Genomic DNA, 14,460 nt, shown 5'->3' on the forward strand with positions numbered 1-14,460 from the left:
CTTGGGTCTTTTGGTGTGAAATTTTTACCAAACATTCGTCATTGTGTATATTGAGTTTTGACTGAGATTTTAGTCTCAAATCTGTCTCACAAGATATTTTAGTATTATCTTTTAATTGAGTAATTTTAAATTTTAACAAATAAAAAATATTTTATTTTTATCATTTAATAAAGTAAGTAATTAAATACTTTTTATTTAGAAATAATTAAACATTTTTTTAAAATTGATTATTATATATTTTTTAATAATATTTTTACAAAAATTATATATATTTTAAATTATATTATTTTTCTATTTTGCAATTAATTATTCATAAAAACAATAAAATTATAAAAAAAAAAAAAAAAATTATATTCTTTGTAAATTAAATTAAATTACTTTTAAAAGTTACATTGGGAATTTTACATTTATACCAGAATTTATCCAACCAAACAATCTAAAAAAGAACAAAAAAACATTACCTAAAAAAGAACAAAAATGTTACTGCCAAATGGCGCATAGTATTTCGATGACAACCTACCTGGACTCGCTAGTACAGCCTGGTTTGAACTTCCGAAACTGTCTCTTCTCAATCCAACCAACAGACATGAAATTACTCCAAGACCCTTACCCTCTTCCTACCATTCCTCTCTATAGGGGCAAAACAGTATTTGCTTAGTTCCAACCCCAACGGAACCAAGTAACCAAAACCTTCCTTCATTCCCAATTTCCCTTCAGATCCGATTAAGCCCTAACCCTAACTCCCAAATCGCGTTCAGCGAGGATGGGAGACTTCAACCTGGCGCTGGTGATTGTGGCGATCGTGGTGTGCGTTATCGTGTTCCTTGTTAACGTGTACCTCCTCGTCAATTACCAGCATCCTGATGATGTTAACCAGGCCTACTTCCCCAAATTCGTCGTCGTTTTGGGTCTCTCCGTCTCCGCCATCTCCATCCTCATGCTTCCCGCCGACGTTGCCAATCGCCAGGCCTGTCGGCACGCGATCTACAATGGCGCGTGCAACCTCACGCTCCCCATGAAGGACCTCTGGCTCGCGGTGTACATCCTCGACGCGCTCCTCGTCTTCTTCGTCATCCCCTTTGCCATGTTCTACTACGAAGGAGACCAGGACAAGTAAGTACGTCGTGCTTTTAATCTAATTCAAATTTTAAAGTTTTAAACTTTTCGTGATTTGTTGAAAAAAAATTAAAAATGTGTTTGATTTGAGGAATCGCAATGCGTTTTGTTTGTGTTGTGTGCAGGAGTGTTGGGAAGCGGATTAAGAGCGCGTTGTGTTGGATGGTGACAACTGCGATTGTGTGCGCTCTTGTTTTGGGGATTCTGTATGGTATGTTTTCATGGTTTTGTTGGTTGTTTTATTTCAGTTGTACCTTTTTTGTTGAATCTGTTTTGTGCGAGGTAGGGGTAACATGGTAATTCCCTGTGTGATTTGATGTTTTAGCGTTTGGATTTGGTAGCTAGTATTGGGTGGGTGGGTGGGTGGGTGGGTTTGTGTTGTTTGGTTTGTTGAGAGTTATGTGATAGTGAATGGAAATGTTGTTTGAGTGATGATATATCATATATACATCATACATCTTGTCAATGCCTATTATTTCTGTCTATGTTTTTGTGTCGTGCCTTATCGTATGCCCTATCATACTTACATTTATTTACTGTTGGTGTCTATAGATTATTTTCTATGTTTTTCTGGATGGTTAAATGGGCGTGAGCAGTGGGATGAAGATTTTGAAGTTGAGAGTGGAATTGGCAGAGTTGATCTGTGTAAATGTGAGTGGATTTTGTTTGTTTCATGCTGGTGATCACTCATTGGTAGCCATAGGAATCCATTGGTTGTGGTGGTGCTGCTTTGGTTGTGAAGCTATATACTGTGTGTCCATCTTGTAAATTTTATAACTCCTACATTAAGGAAAAGACAAATGGTTTTTCGTGCTGTTTATTACTTTGTTCTTCGCGGGGCTGGGGGTTGAGATTACCGAAAGATATCAATTGGTGAAGTTCCTTTGCTATATAAAGCCATGTTTAATTTAAGGATTATTCGGTAAGGAAAGTTGTTTGTTGTTGATTAAGGATTAAGGTTGGGTTGGGTTTCTGTGTTGAAGCACTGAAAATTCACATCAAATGATATGTTAAGTAGCTTCTGTCATATATGAATTTGATGTGAGTTATAGACGTGTAGCCGTACACACAATAAAAGGGGAGGAATTTGATTCTAGCTGCCTCCATTCTTAATAAATCATAATTAAATAAAATTCCAACCCCTTAACATTAGTTCGAGTTTCTGTGTTTCAAGCCCAAAGGGCTCTTTCATGAAGGTGTGTTATGCATATTAGATAATTCATGATCCTCAAAATCTGTTTGTTCATTTTTGAAAACCCACAATTTAGTGAACATTTCAAATCCACACTTATGCTTCATATCAATATTGACATGTGTCTGACTGATGTATTAGGAATTATTGGGAAGGTGGACTTTACTGTTAGACATCTCTCTTCTTCCACAAGCTCATTTCCTAGCACATGGGAATTCAACAGTGGTCAACAATGTATTGGAAACACACATCAGGTCTGTTGTTTCTCTCTCTTTCTCACCAAAAGTCAATATATTTTTGCTCTTACAAGTATTTTTTTGCCTTTTCTCATTCTGATTTTCTCCTTGGTCCTAAAAACAGTGTTCTGCATACACTTCCAGTCCTGCATCAGAGAAAACGTGGACCATGCGTACTACCTTTCCAGAATATGTTGTTGCTCTTGCCACTATAGTTGGATCTGTGCTTTTTGCTGTAAGTTAATTCACAATCTCATATGCTACCTAGGTAGTTTATAGATTAATGAGCAAGATATATCTTTTTTGCTTTTCAAATGATAGTACATTCTTTCAATTATCCTTTTTTTCTTGTCAAAATGTGTATGTGTGGACTGATACCATAAATTGCATACAAGCAGAAGCAATTGCTTATAATAATTTTAGTAGCCTTTTCCATTCAAGGTCACAAGTAAATTTTTTTTTCATATTACCGATATTAACAATTGTTTTCCCACCATTCAATCCAGATATTTGGTGGTGTTGGTATTGCTTGTCTTCCATTGGGACTTATATTTTCATTCATTCGGCGTCCAAAGGCTGTTATCACTCGTTCACAATATATCAAGGTGCTATATTCTTTTAGAACACTAAATGTTGATTGAATGTGCTGTGCTGTACTATATTTATGTTGTTGTTTGTTGTTTATGGTTGTAGGAAGCTACTGAACTGGGAAAAAAAGCAAAAGATCTGAAGAAAGCAGCTGAGTCACTTCATCAGGAAGAAAAAAGTGCTTCAAAGGGCAGGAAATTTCGTAAAAATGTGAAATCTGTGGAAAAGGTAAACAGATATTGGTGATCTAATGGTACTTAATATTTCCAACATTGTGTGAAGTATTTTATGTGTACCATTGTTCACATGGACTGGTATATATTAATATGATGTGGCATGTTCTAGTTGTGGCTCAAAGTTGTCTACAGTTGTGGCTCAAAGTTGTAGGGGTTATGTTTTTTTAACTTACCTATCTTGCTTAATTTGCCAGGAGTTGCTTCAATTAGAAGAAGATGTCAAGCTTCTTGAAGAGATGTACCCACAAGGAGAAAAGGTAAGTTCCTTGTACATACTGGACTTCTAGGCATAAACAATGTGCTATGGTTCTCCCACTTACTGTTCCTGTATGAATGCAGGCTGAGACAACATGGGCACTAACAGTTCTCGGGTATCTGGCTAAACTTGTTTTGGGAGTTTTAGGGTAAGCAATGATATAACGTTTGAGTTACTTGGAATGCTAGATACACTAAACTGTCTGTGTGATAATTTTCAGAAGGTTCTCTCCTGATAATTTCATATAGATGGAGAGATAAATAGAGTTAATGGTTTATTTTCATCATTAAATTTTTATAGAATTTAAATTAATGAAGGAAATCACTGATAAAGAGCTTAAGTAAAATTAGATGTGGTTATAGGATAATTAATTTAGCTAAGAGAAATAATGATATTTTAGAGAAAATAGACAATTAGTTGAATTGAAGTGGTAATAGACATATAAGAGTGGCAGTAGGCACCCCTTTGATGAGACAGCGAATACTGCTGCATAACTATTGCTGGGATGTTATTACTCTTGGTATGTCACTGTAATGAGCATTGCTTAATCTATAAGATGTTTTATGACTCCTATATAGTATCTAACATAAGTTTTGAAAATTGTGCCAGGTTAATCGTTTCTGTGGCATGGGTTGCTCATATAATTATCTATCTATTAGTTGATCCTCCTCTTTCTCCTTTCTTGAATGTGGTTTTTATCAAGCTGGATGATATCTGGGGTATGTTGGAATACCTTTATATTTCATTACCATATAGAGTTTAGATACTTTATCTTCCAATTTTCATTCTGTTATTTTTCATGATGTCTGCTTTCATCAGGTCTTCTAGGTACAGCTGCATTTGCATTTTTCTGCTTCTACCTTCTCCTTGCTGTGATTGCTGGAGCCATGGTGGTTGGGCTGAGACTAGTTTTCATTACTATACATCCAATGAAGTAATTAAACTTTGCAGTCTATAATATCATTTCACATTGCTTTTAAATTGTATTAGTCACATACTGGGACTTGTTGATTACTCACTACGTGAACTTGTCTATGGCAGGTGGGGAGCTACTCTCATGAACTCTTTTCTGTTCAATGTGGGGCTTATTCTTCTTTCTTCCATGAGGTCAGTATATAACTGTAGGATGCATTTTCAAATGTATATTATGTATAGAAGTTTACTTTTTGTTATGGTGGATGCAGTGATTCAACATTTGTGTTAAGTTTTATTTACCGTGATAAATTTTTAAAACAATGATTTTCATTCTTCTTTGGTTACATATGGTAGGAAGGGATAGTTTAAAAAGAGTGCGTAGTTGAAAATGGTCTTACTTTCTGGCTTTGATTTTTCTGTTCAGAAGTTCAGGAGCAGGGAATTTTTCTCAGTTGTGTCAGTTATTAAGTGTTTAAGGAAGTTATTTATGGACAGAGTACCAAGTAGGGTTCTCTACATTGTGAAAAATTGTTGTGCTGTCATGGCAATGTCATGCTGTGATAATATTGCTGAAAGTTCACTTGTTTTTTACCTTTTCAGTGTAATCCAGTTCTGCTCCACAGCGTTTGCCTACTATGCTCAAGCAACTGCAGCACAGGAAATATTCGGCCACACCTTCGAATCTCTTCGTGGAATTAAATATTTGTACAAGTGAGTCAAGCTGGATATTTTTCTCTCCCTATATCCTCTGATTGGGTGAAGAACATAATCTAATGTTTTGTTAAATTGCAAATTTTGGCCTTGTGATGGGATTGTCCCAACTTGTCCTTTTAACTCCCCTAAATCTCTTTTCATTCACCCAAAATGTGAAAAACATAAAATAAATCAGCTGGTCATATTGACTTGAGTATGAGATGAGAACTAAGGGCGAGTACTTAAGGGAGTATATTTTACTATTAACCGGGATATTTAACAGAGGAGGTTTTAATACCTAATTAACCCATGCATTTTTCATATCACAGGTACAACGTCTTCCAGATTGCCTTTGTTGCATTGGCTGGGTTGACTTTTGTATATTATGCTGCCTTCGTAAGTTTTACTCTGGAGTTTTTTATTTTCTTTTGTATGTTCGTGATTTTGCTGAAGGAGTTTTGAATTTGGAAATGCCAGGGATGGAGAAGAAAGAAGCCCAGTGGCAGGTTCCAATTGTCTACGTGAGGGTAATGGTTTATTGCATGGAAGAATGTCTTCTAAAAGGAGCCATCGAGTATTCTTATCGCAAAATCTCATTTGGAGTGGCTTTTATTCGGATGTGCATTGGCCTAGTTTTGTTTTTTCTTGAAGATTATAGAGTTGGCTGATATGCATCCCGAATAGAATCATTTTCCTGAGATGTTATCATTGGGTGGTGCTTGTGATACCACTTAGCTCTTTGATTCTTTCCCTACCCTTGTATGTATGATTCCTTGGTTTGATCTGTGCAAACACATTCTTCTGACTATGTAATTGAATATACAATGTGCACAAGAGACTACTGGGTTTCTCTAACCCTTTAATGTATAATGCAACTGTTCCCAAAAACAAATTGTACCAGTCAACGTTTTATTGTTTATATTTCTCTGACGTACGTATCCTGTTCCTATAACAGGGTGTTGGGTTTTTGTGAAAAGGAACTCACGGATCTGTTGAAGAATGTAATAATCTGACAGCAAATCATTACATAGTTTGCAAATTATGATTTGGCCGACAAGACAAGTATTAGTTTTATTCTAAAAATATCATGATTTGGGACGAAACAAAAAGATGTAGAAACACAATGCAATTATGATGCTAACATGTATAAATGAAACTGCTTATGCATTTAAACAGACAATAATAAATGATGCCAAATGTAATCCAAACATACTTTAGTGACACTTCTATGCTAACTACCTGAATAAAAATTAATACAACTTTCTTGCAGGACTTAAAAGTGTATCAAATATGCATCTTGAGCTACATGTGTGTGAAAATAATCGTATTAATTGTCAAAAAGTTGACGCGATCAGTTTGATTAAGAAAAACCTAAACAAATAATCTAAACATGAAAGTTGACGAAACGGCAATGATTTGAATTTTGTTGGTAGCCCTTTATTTGTTCTTCATAGGTAAATATACTTTGGCAAATTATTTTACACATGTATTAATGCCCTTTTTTATAAATATTTTGCCAAGATTAGAAAAATAGCACGCATTTCAATGCAGTTATTTGTGCCACCAATGCATTTCAATCCTTAATGCATGTGCACAAATTGCACAGCCTTTTCTTTAAACTTCACATGGCCCATTAAAAATAAGGCATGGCCTGGGATCAGTACTGTATAAAAAGCGTTAGCTATCAGCGATCTTGTATGATAATTGACATATTACAGTGTATTTAATTTCATTTGTTGGATATGATTTTCAGAAGCTAATAGTTATAGTTTCTTTTCGTATGTGATTTGTTTCTATTTTAGAAGTGTTTTTAAACATGCTACAATATGCTTTTAGAACACCATATTTCTTCAAGCACCGATAAACTACACAACCATTCCACTTTGTGATTCAAATTATGTGCTTTTCTGTAGCTTAAAAATGCAGAATAATTCTACTTTGATTGAGAGTTTCCCTGGAAATTCCCGTTAGAGACATTTATAATACTCTCCTCATCCACACCATTTGGATCATAAAGTGAATCTTCTGCAAACTCTGTTGGCATTGAGTTCCAATGCAGACTAGGTTCCCAATCTGCTTCTCTGAGGACCTTCAGTATCTCTTTTGCCACTATTTTGTTTCCCTCATGTGACAAATGAATTCCATCCCTATCAAACAACACCTCATCAAATGAATCATTTCTAGATTTATACTTTTCCATCATATACACAAGAGAGAGAGCAATTGGAATATATACTCACGTGAAGCAAACATCTGACCAGTCATGCCTTTGCTGGACTGCAGACCAGAGATCAATGGCTTTCACATTCATCTCACGGCACAGCTCCAAACATGCTTCTGAGTATATTCGACAAGATTCGTTTGTCCTTTTTAATGGACCCAGCAGATCACTGGTTCAAGTTCAACCATTAATGTTTACGATAGAAACTATATTTTCAATAAAATCAGGCAGCAAGAATGTCAAAACTTTTGGAGCCCTCCATCCTCTAAATTTATCATGTGCCAGCATAACTGATTCAGATATTGTTGGTATGAAGCCAAATATGCCAATTTTTACATATCAGATATGCCATTTTTCAATCTTAGTCTAAAGTTTGAATACCAATTTATAACAATCTTTGGGCCAGGGTACAAGTTTGACTTAAAAATAAGTTGGTCTACTACGTATCATAATAGTGTAATTCTGAACTTCGTGCTTTCAGTTGCACCATTTGGATCGCTGAGGTATCATAGATGTGCGATTTTAGTCATGTTCTTCAACTATTATGATGATGATGATTTTAGTTTTTAGATACATTATCAGTCAAGAAAAGTACAGGCGTCATAAAAAAGTAGAAATGCAAGCATTACATCACTATCTTAGCCTCGAGATAATGTGAAATTATACTGAATAACCAAAATGAATTGTAATGAGAACCTGAGCATTTCATGCATTTGCACCTCATTGATGGGAGGGGAACTGAGAAATATTAAGCGAGTCTTCTTTGAAAGGCTCTGACAACCATCGGTAAAATTTCATAGTAATAAACGTGGATGCAAAGAATACTATCAATACCAATAAATAAATAGTAACTGATGTGTGGGAAAAGAAAGGAAACTTGTGTTCTTCAGTAAAAGTTTACCTTTAGATGAATTGCAATCTTCCTCATATTTTCAATGTATTCTTGGAGGGGTACATGAGGACTATGGGCAGTTGGGTGTGGATGCATAGAATCATTACCACCAAAGTACACAATTACCAACGATGGTTGATCACTGGCATTCTGAGTTGAAAATGACAGAACAAAAAAGTGATTTCCTTTACAAGTGAACTTTAAACCTAGTCGAGATTTACGTGGCAAGATAAACTCAACAAATTCTTGTTAGAATAGATTTTAAATGACTCTGATACCATTTTAAGAAGTGAATTTTAAGTTTAAATCAATCTTACCAAATCAATATCAAGGTTAAGTTTGCACCTACTTTTATACTATAAATTGACCTTATCTTTAATTGATGTGGAATCTCTAATAAGAATAAGTGATCACATTGTACAAAAATAATCTAAAGATTAACACCACATGAGTGTCTGTGTGTGCATGCTGCAATTTCCACATGAAGTTTGCTATAATACATTCGATCTTTTTGAATTTCAGATAAATTTTCTTAATAGATCGATGTTCAGATCTAAGACAAATTGAGGACTTCATATGGTCTTTTGGATAATGCTAGTCAACTAGCTAGCTGAGGTTCCATAGTTACTAAGCACTCCAAATAAAATAACCACATTTTATCATTTTGTCAAGAAAGGATGATATATTGAAGTTGAAGAAAAGGTGAGATTTTGAATCAACACAGCAATTAAGACACATGCTCAATACCTTGGGAAATATTTTATCCAGAGCCTGCAGAGCACGCCTCGAATTCCAACCACAATATCCTCTCAACATTACATCTGCCTATGTCAAGTCAATCTGTGATAAGTTAAACTCATTTTCCATCTTAATGCTTCTTCACTCACAAAAATTATGTACAAATGTAAATTGAGTGTTATATTTCAGAATATTTAGACACTTTAAATGCATCTGTTCTTAAACCACTTTCAAGCATAGGGTAGCTATTATCTATATTATATCTATGTAAGTTGTGCAAACTGTGGCGTTGACACCCTCAACAATGATTCTGTATATTCTTTTTGGTCACATCAGTACTTTTGTTATGGTAACAATTTCAATTCTAATTCTTCACTCTGTGCTTATATGGAGAAGACTAATTTCTTCCAATACCATGCAACAGGACCACCTCTAAGTCACTTTTTTCCTCCATGATAGACATCTTATTTTTGATTCTCCACAAGAAAACGACCAGCCATAGTTTCCATATATTCATTCATGGCATCAGAATACGTAGTAAACAGGCCCAAAAGGGACTGTTCTATTGGGTGAAGTCCTGTTCCCAAAGATTAAAAACTCAAAGAAATTTGTACAGAAATAATCATTAAGAGTCATTAAAATCGAAGCACAAAGAGCTTCACCCTCTTGAGAATCATTCACAACAATAAAAAAGTGAGTGAGTAACCTTGAATCAGAAAGACCAAGATTGTGCAAATCAAAGTGCATGCACCAAAAGCAAAAAGAAAGACACAACATTATATGAAACCATGATGTTTGAAGAAGAAGAAGAAGATGAAATATGAAGTACCTTGCGAGCATACAAGTTGGCAAGAGTGGCTCCCCAACCTTCACAACTATAACTGAGCTCAACTATGGATGAACCAAACAACACAAATTGAGGCCTCACTGGTCCTACCATTTCTCACAATATATATCTCAATAATACACTCACACTTCAATATTTATAGAGGTGGATTTGCTTTCTTTGCCTTGTTGCCTTCTCTTCTCATTGGCAGAACACGTTCTGTAGATAACGATATGAAAGTTACGTCGCTTTTGGAATTTTGATCAATGCAATTACTTCTTGCATTTCATCAACCCCATCTACATGTAAAATGACAAAAATGCCTTTAAATAAAAGATAGTTTGATTTTAGAGTTTAGAATTTAAGTTATAATTAAAAAATACTTTTAAAACATTTTTTTTTAATATATTTTTAAATTTTGAAAATTCTTTTCCACTTCTAGATTTTATTTGTCCAGAACATATTTTTTACATTTCGGATTTGTTTTTTTAAATGAGATTTTGAATTTTGAATTCTATTCTAGAATTGGGTAGTTTTGAAAATTTTGAGAGTGGATGAGGTGGAGGTAACTATTTTGAAGTTGTTTGAAGAATTTGCTTTGATCAATCACGTAAATGGGATGAAATAACTTAGACATTGGTATTTCAAGTACTTTTTGTTTACCAATGAAAATTAATATTTTACTTTTATAATAACACATAAATTTAAATATGTTTTAATTCTTTGACATGTTACTAAATTTTATTTCCAGTTCGTAATACCTTTTATGTTAATCTAAACCAATTTAGCAAAAGATTAAAATAGAATAACTATAAAGGACGAAAAAGCTTTAAAAATTATTAGACATAAAAAATAACATTCAATATTTTATCATCATAAAAAAAATATTTAATAACATATGTCATCTTTAACCTGAATCTTTATCGTTTGAGTTAATTAGAAAAGTTTTAATTAACTGAAAAACTTATGTTTTTATATATCTAATTCAAGTGAAATACCTTTCATACAAATGTAGAAATTCATTAAAAATTTATTTCATTTAATTTTGTTAAATTATTTATATTTACTATTAAAGTATATAATTCAGATGATGAGACTTAGATTCTTTTTATTCTTTCAATTAAAATTCTAAGACCAAACATTTTTAATACTGCTTTTGATATATTTTTAGATTGTATTCACATGTTACTTTTACCAAAAAAAAATCTCTCTTAATCATTTCAAAACTACTCTATTCGTTTGATCTGGGTTTGAATACTTGATTTCTTACATGTTTATTTTTTTCTATCAAACATCAATAACAACAATCTCACCATATTTATTAATAAATTAAATTTAACATTTTTAAATTGTTAATAGTTTAAAATTATCGAATGCTATAATTTATATTGTTTATTATGAATTTAATTTATATGTTAAAAAAAATATTAGAATCATATATTTAAAATATTCATTTTGATTATAGATACTAGTTTTTTAAAGTCAAAACATCACTGTTTTCGATTAAACTGCACGCAGGCAAAGAACACTTGTACACTGTTGTATCATTATTATAAAGTGACTTTTATATAATTTTATAACTAACTCTGAATAACTTGCGTGGATTAACCTGTGGTAATAGATTAATGTGAATTCTGAACACGTAGATAAACTAAAACAACTTAATTCTATAAATTATTTTAAATTTAAATTCTAAAAAGTAATGTGTTAAAATTTTGATTATTGCTAAAATTTAAAATGTTGATTGATCACTCTGATTTTTTTATTACGACTTATCTATTTGCAATATATTTTATTTGCAGAATAGGCTAAGAATAGAGGTGGTTGTGGTAGTCGAGGTGTTTCTTTCGATACCAAATATTTACTCAATACCAACATTTTTCTTTAGTTTGTTTCTCCAACAATCTAGAGTATACTACACTTTATGAATAAGATGTTGAACATCGTAGGAGAATCAAATCATTCTACCTTTTTTACATAGTCAATTATGATCTTTTAAAATAAATTATCATCAGTAGCGTCAACCAAACTTATAGAAATTAAATTAATATTAAAAATAGATTTTATTTAACATCAATTACCAATGCTAAATTAAATGAATTTTTAAATATAAAAACATTACCCTAAGCTTAGCTAACACTGAGAGACTTTATTAAAAAACCAATTTAAAAATTAGTGATAAATTAGAGTTAGTTTATCCAACACTAATTAGATTCGATCTTTAAATATGTACTGGTTAGAGTCAAGTGAGTCACATCACTCAATATGAGTAACCGACTGGCGAGACAAATTAGTTACATTAATAGAAAATAAAGAGATACACGATAAATTAAGTAATATGTTATAAATTCGGTAAACATGTGATAAATCTGGTAGTGTTGTTTTATTAAAGATATGTATTAGATACGACCCATAAACAAAATAACTCACTATTAGCATTATAAATAGGCATTATTATAAAAGAATAAGGTATGTTTTTATCAATATATCATTCATTCTAATATAGAGCACTTACTTGATCGTCGGAGAACCTTTTGTAGGTTTACTCCCGACCGAGTACCACAGAGCGAGTACGAGAAAGAAGGAGAAGTAGGAACAACCGAGTACTAGAGAGCGAGACCAAGAAGGAAGGAGAAGGAGAAGCAACAGAGGGACGAGAGGCAATTGTTCAAGGTGGTAGCAAGTACTATCTAAGCCCTATACATGTACAATTGGCGCCCACCATGAGGCCAAGATAAACTCAGTAGCAAATGGTGACAGGGTAGACGACAAATGAGAGAATGACGGAGGCTGAGCTAGTAGCTATGCTCCAAACCTTACAAAGAAAGATGGCAGAAATGCGTCAGAAGAACAAGGAGGAGATACGAGCCCTCCGCTAGAAGAATGATGAGGAAATACGAATCCTTTGAGAACATAATGATCAAATGAAGCAAGAACTAGTCAGGATTGCACCCGGACCAAGGCCTCAAAGGTCAAACCCAAAAGTCAGGAGACCACCACCCGGACCAGGGCCTCAAGGGCTGGAAGACAAGCCTCCTCGAAAAAGTCCAAGGATACACAAAATCAGGAGAAGACTACCATCCTCCAAACTCAGACTCATCAATACTTTAGGCACCATCAATTAGAACGCACTCTCATTCTGGAAAAAGAACCTAAGGAACATCTCTTTACTGATGAAATCATGGATGACTAACTTCCTCCTAATTGGAAAAAGGCCGAACATTGATCGGTATGGCGAAACTATAGATCTAGACGGTACACAACACAAGGATTAATTGCTTTTGATGCAAAGGGTTTTTTTTTTCATGTGAACATTGACTAAAGCCTCATTGCCTCGCTCGCTCCCCTCGAGGCTAGGGGTTGTGTATCGTTCGAGTTATATTGATTATATGACCGATATGATCTTAATCAAATATAAATATGATGTGAAGTAATCAGGAAAATGATTGTTATTATTTAAATCTGTTGTGATATTATTCTAGAGATAAAAAGATATGATTGTTATTATTTAAATCTGTTGTGATATTATTCTAAAGATATGATTGTTATTATTTAAATTTGTTGTGATATTATTCTGGTGAAAAAATATAAATGGGAGGAGATCATCCAAAAATACTCTATAAATAAAGGATGACCCCCAAAAAGTGGACCCCCCCCCCCCTCATCTCATTGTGATTTCCACATATCTAGGAAGTTTTCAATTATGACGAAATTCTGAACATCATTCGGTCGAGGAAGCCATTGCTTAAAAATTAGCAATCCCTCCCGAACGCACACGTAATGCGTTGGCTAAAAATGGCTCCCTCCCGAATGCATTGGTTAAGGAAACTTTGCCTAAAAATGGCAATCCCTCCCGATGCCCAAATATTACTCCACTTCGATTAAGGAAGCTTTGTCTTAAACGACAATTCCTCCCAACAACTTACCAAAAGGTTTTTAACCACTCCTACCTACACGATTAGATCATCAAACAAGAAAAACGCAAGGTTAAGTAAGCAATTGGAATTCAACTTATTAAAGTGACCATCGTACTTATGAAAAAACATTTGGTCAGAATTCATACTTATGAAAAAACACAAAGTGAAAAATGCACAATCGACAATCCAATTAAAGTGCAAAGTAAGGCGTTTGATGCGATCGGCTAGCAAGGTCGACCGCCCGACTAGAACCCCCAACATCCCCTCTAACCTCATTATGATTGGTAAGGGTTCTTTCTGATTATATAGAAGAACAAAAGGAAGGAAAAGACTCAGAGGAAGACATGACTAACCTTTAGAAGAAAGCGAAAAACACCTAGTCACAACTCGACACTCGGGGAATCACTTAGTGTTTGGAGTCGGAGCAAGTAAACGAAATGTAGAAAAGTTTGAAATGAATTGTTATTTATATATTTTCTATGACAAAGAGACAAAATATTGTCTCGTTCTCAATTATTGAATTCGCTTTAATCTAACGAGTTCAAACAATTGGAACACGAAACGACACAGTCAGTTGGATCATTAGATCTCTCAGATAAAAAATTAGGTTAAACTTGCACGATGTGTTGAATGA

The 14,460-nt window shown here is 33.8% G+C and overlaps 2 protein-coding genes across 4 annotated transcripts; one reads left to right on the plus strand and one right to left on the minus strand.

Annotated features, from left to right (window-relative positions):
• The first annotated feature begins 434 nt into the window (after nucleotides 1-434).
• LOC137819772 (LIMR family protein At5g01460) lies at nucleotides 435-6,124 on the plus strand. The gene is made up of 14 exons (XM_068623752.1): nucleotides 435-1,113; nucleotides 1,242-1,327; nucleotides 2,450-2,562; nucleotides 2,669-2,779; nucleotides 3,051-3,149; nucleotides 3,238-3,360; nucleotides 3,563-3,625; nucleotides 3,708-3,772; nucleotides 4,234-4,343; nucleotides 4,444-4,558; nucleotides 4,666-4,731; nucleotides 5,140-5,250; nucleotides 5,562-5,628; nucleotides 5,710-6,124. Exons 1-14 carry the CDS (start codon nucleotides 764-766, stop codon nucleotides 5,755-5,757), a joined length of 1,527 nt encoding a protein of 508 aa, XP_068479853.1. The 5' UTR covers nucleotides 435-763; the 3' UTR covers nucleotides 5,758-6,124.
• Nucleotides 6,125-6,896: 772 nt separating this feature from the next.
• LOC137819773 (GDSL esterase/lipase WDL1-like) lies at nucleotides 6,897-10,156 on the minus strand. Of its 3 annotated transcripts, none has more exons than XM_068623753.1 (6): nucleotides 9,913-10,156; nucleotides 9,093-9,170; nucleotides 8,355-8,495; nucleotides 8,150-8,226; nucleotides 7,473-7,622; nucleotides 6,897-7,379 (listed from the first exon to the last, which is right to left on the minus strand). In XM_068623753.1, the coding sequence occupies exons 1-6, from the start codon at nucleotides 10,021-10,023 to the stop codon at nucleotides 7,166-7,168; spliced, it is 771 nt and encodes a 256-aa protein (XP_068479854.1). In that variant the 5' UTR covers nucleotides 10,024-10,156; the 3' UTR covers nucleotides 6,897-7,165. The 3 variants fall into 3 exon arrangements, with proteins under 3 accessions (XP_068479854.1, XP_068479855.1, XP_068479856.1); XM_068623755.1 differs by having other exon boundaries at nucleotides 7,063-7,379; nucleotides 9,093-9,185; nucleotides 9,913-10,050; XM_068623754.1 differs by lacking the exon at nucleotides 9,093-9,170 and having other exon boundaries at nucleotides 9,913-10,049.
• Between the last annotated feature and the right edge of the window lie 4,304 nt (nucleotides 10,157-14,460).

The sequence above is a fragment of the Phaseolus vulgaris genome, chromosome 10, assembly GCF_000499845.2.
Source record: "Phaseolus vulgaris cultivar G19833 chromosome 10, P. vulgaris v2.0, whole genome shotgun sequence".
NCBI classification, from domain to species: Eukaryota; Viridiplantae; Streptophyta; class Magnoliopsida; order Fabales; family Fabaceae; genus Phaseolus; species Phaseolus vulgaris.

Coding starts and splice junctions, on each gene's coding strand:
- LOC137819772 (XM_068623752.1), top strand. CDS start 764: ATGGGAGACTTCAACCTGGCGCTGGTGATTGTGGCGATCGTGGTGTGC. Junction 3,773..4,233: donor CTTGTTTTGGGAGTTTTAGG/GTAAGCAATGAT, acceptor AAATTGTGCCAG/GTTAATCGTTTCTGTGGCAT. Junction 4,559..4,665: donor ATTACTATACATCCAATGAA/GTAATTAAACTT, acceptor TGTCTATGGCAG/GTGGGGAGCTACTCTCATGA.
- LOC137819773 (XM_068623753.1), bottom strand. CDS start 10,023: ATGGTAGGACCAGTGAGGCCTCAATTTGTGTTGTTTGGTTCATCCATA. Junction 8,227..8,354: donor AGATTGCAATTCATCTAAAG/GTAAACTTTTAC, acceptor GATGGTTGTCAG/AGCCTTTCAAAGAAGACTCG. Junction 7,623..8,149: donor CAAATGCATGAAATGCTCAG/GTTCTCATTACA, acceptor AACTTGAACCAG/TGATCTGCTGGGTCCATTAA.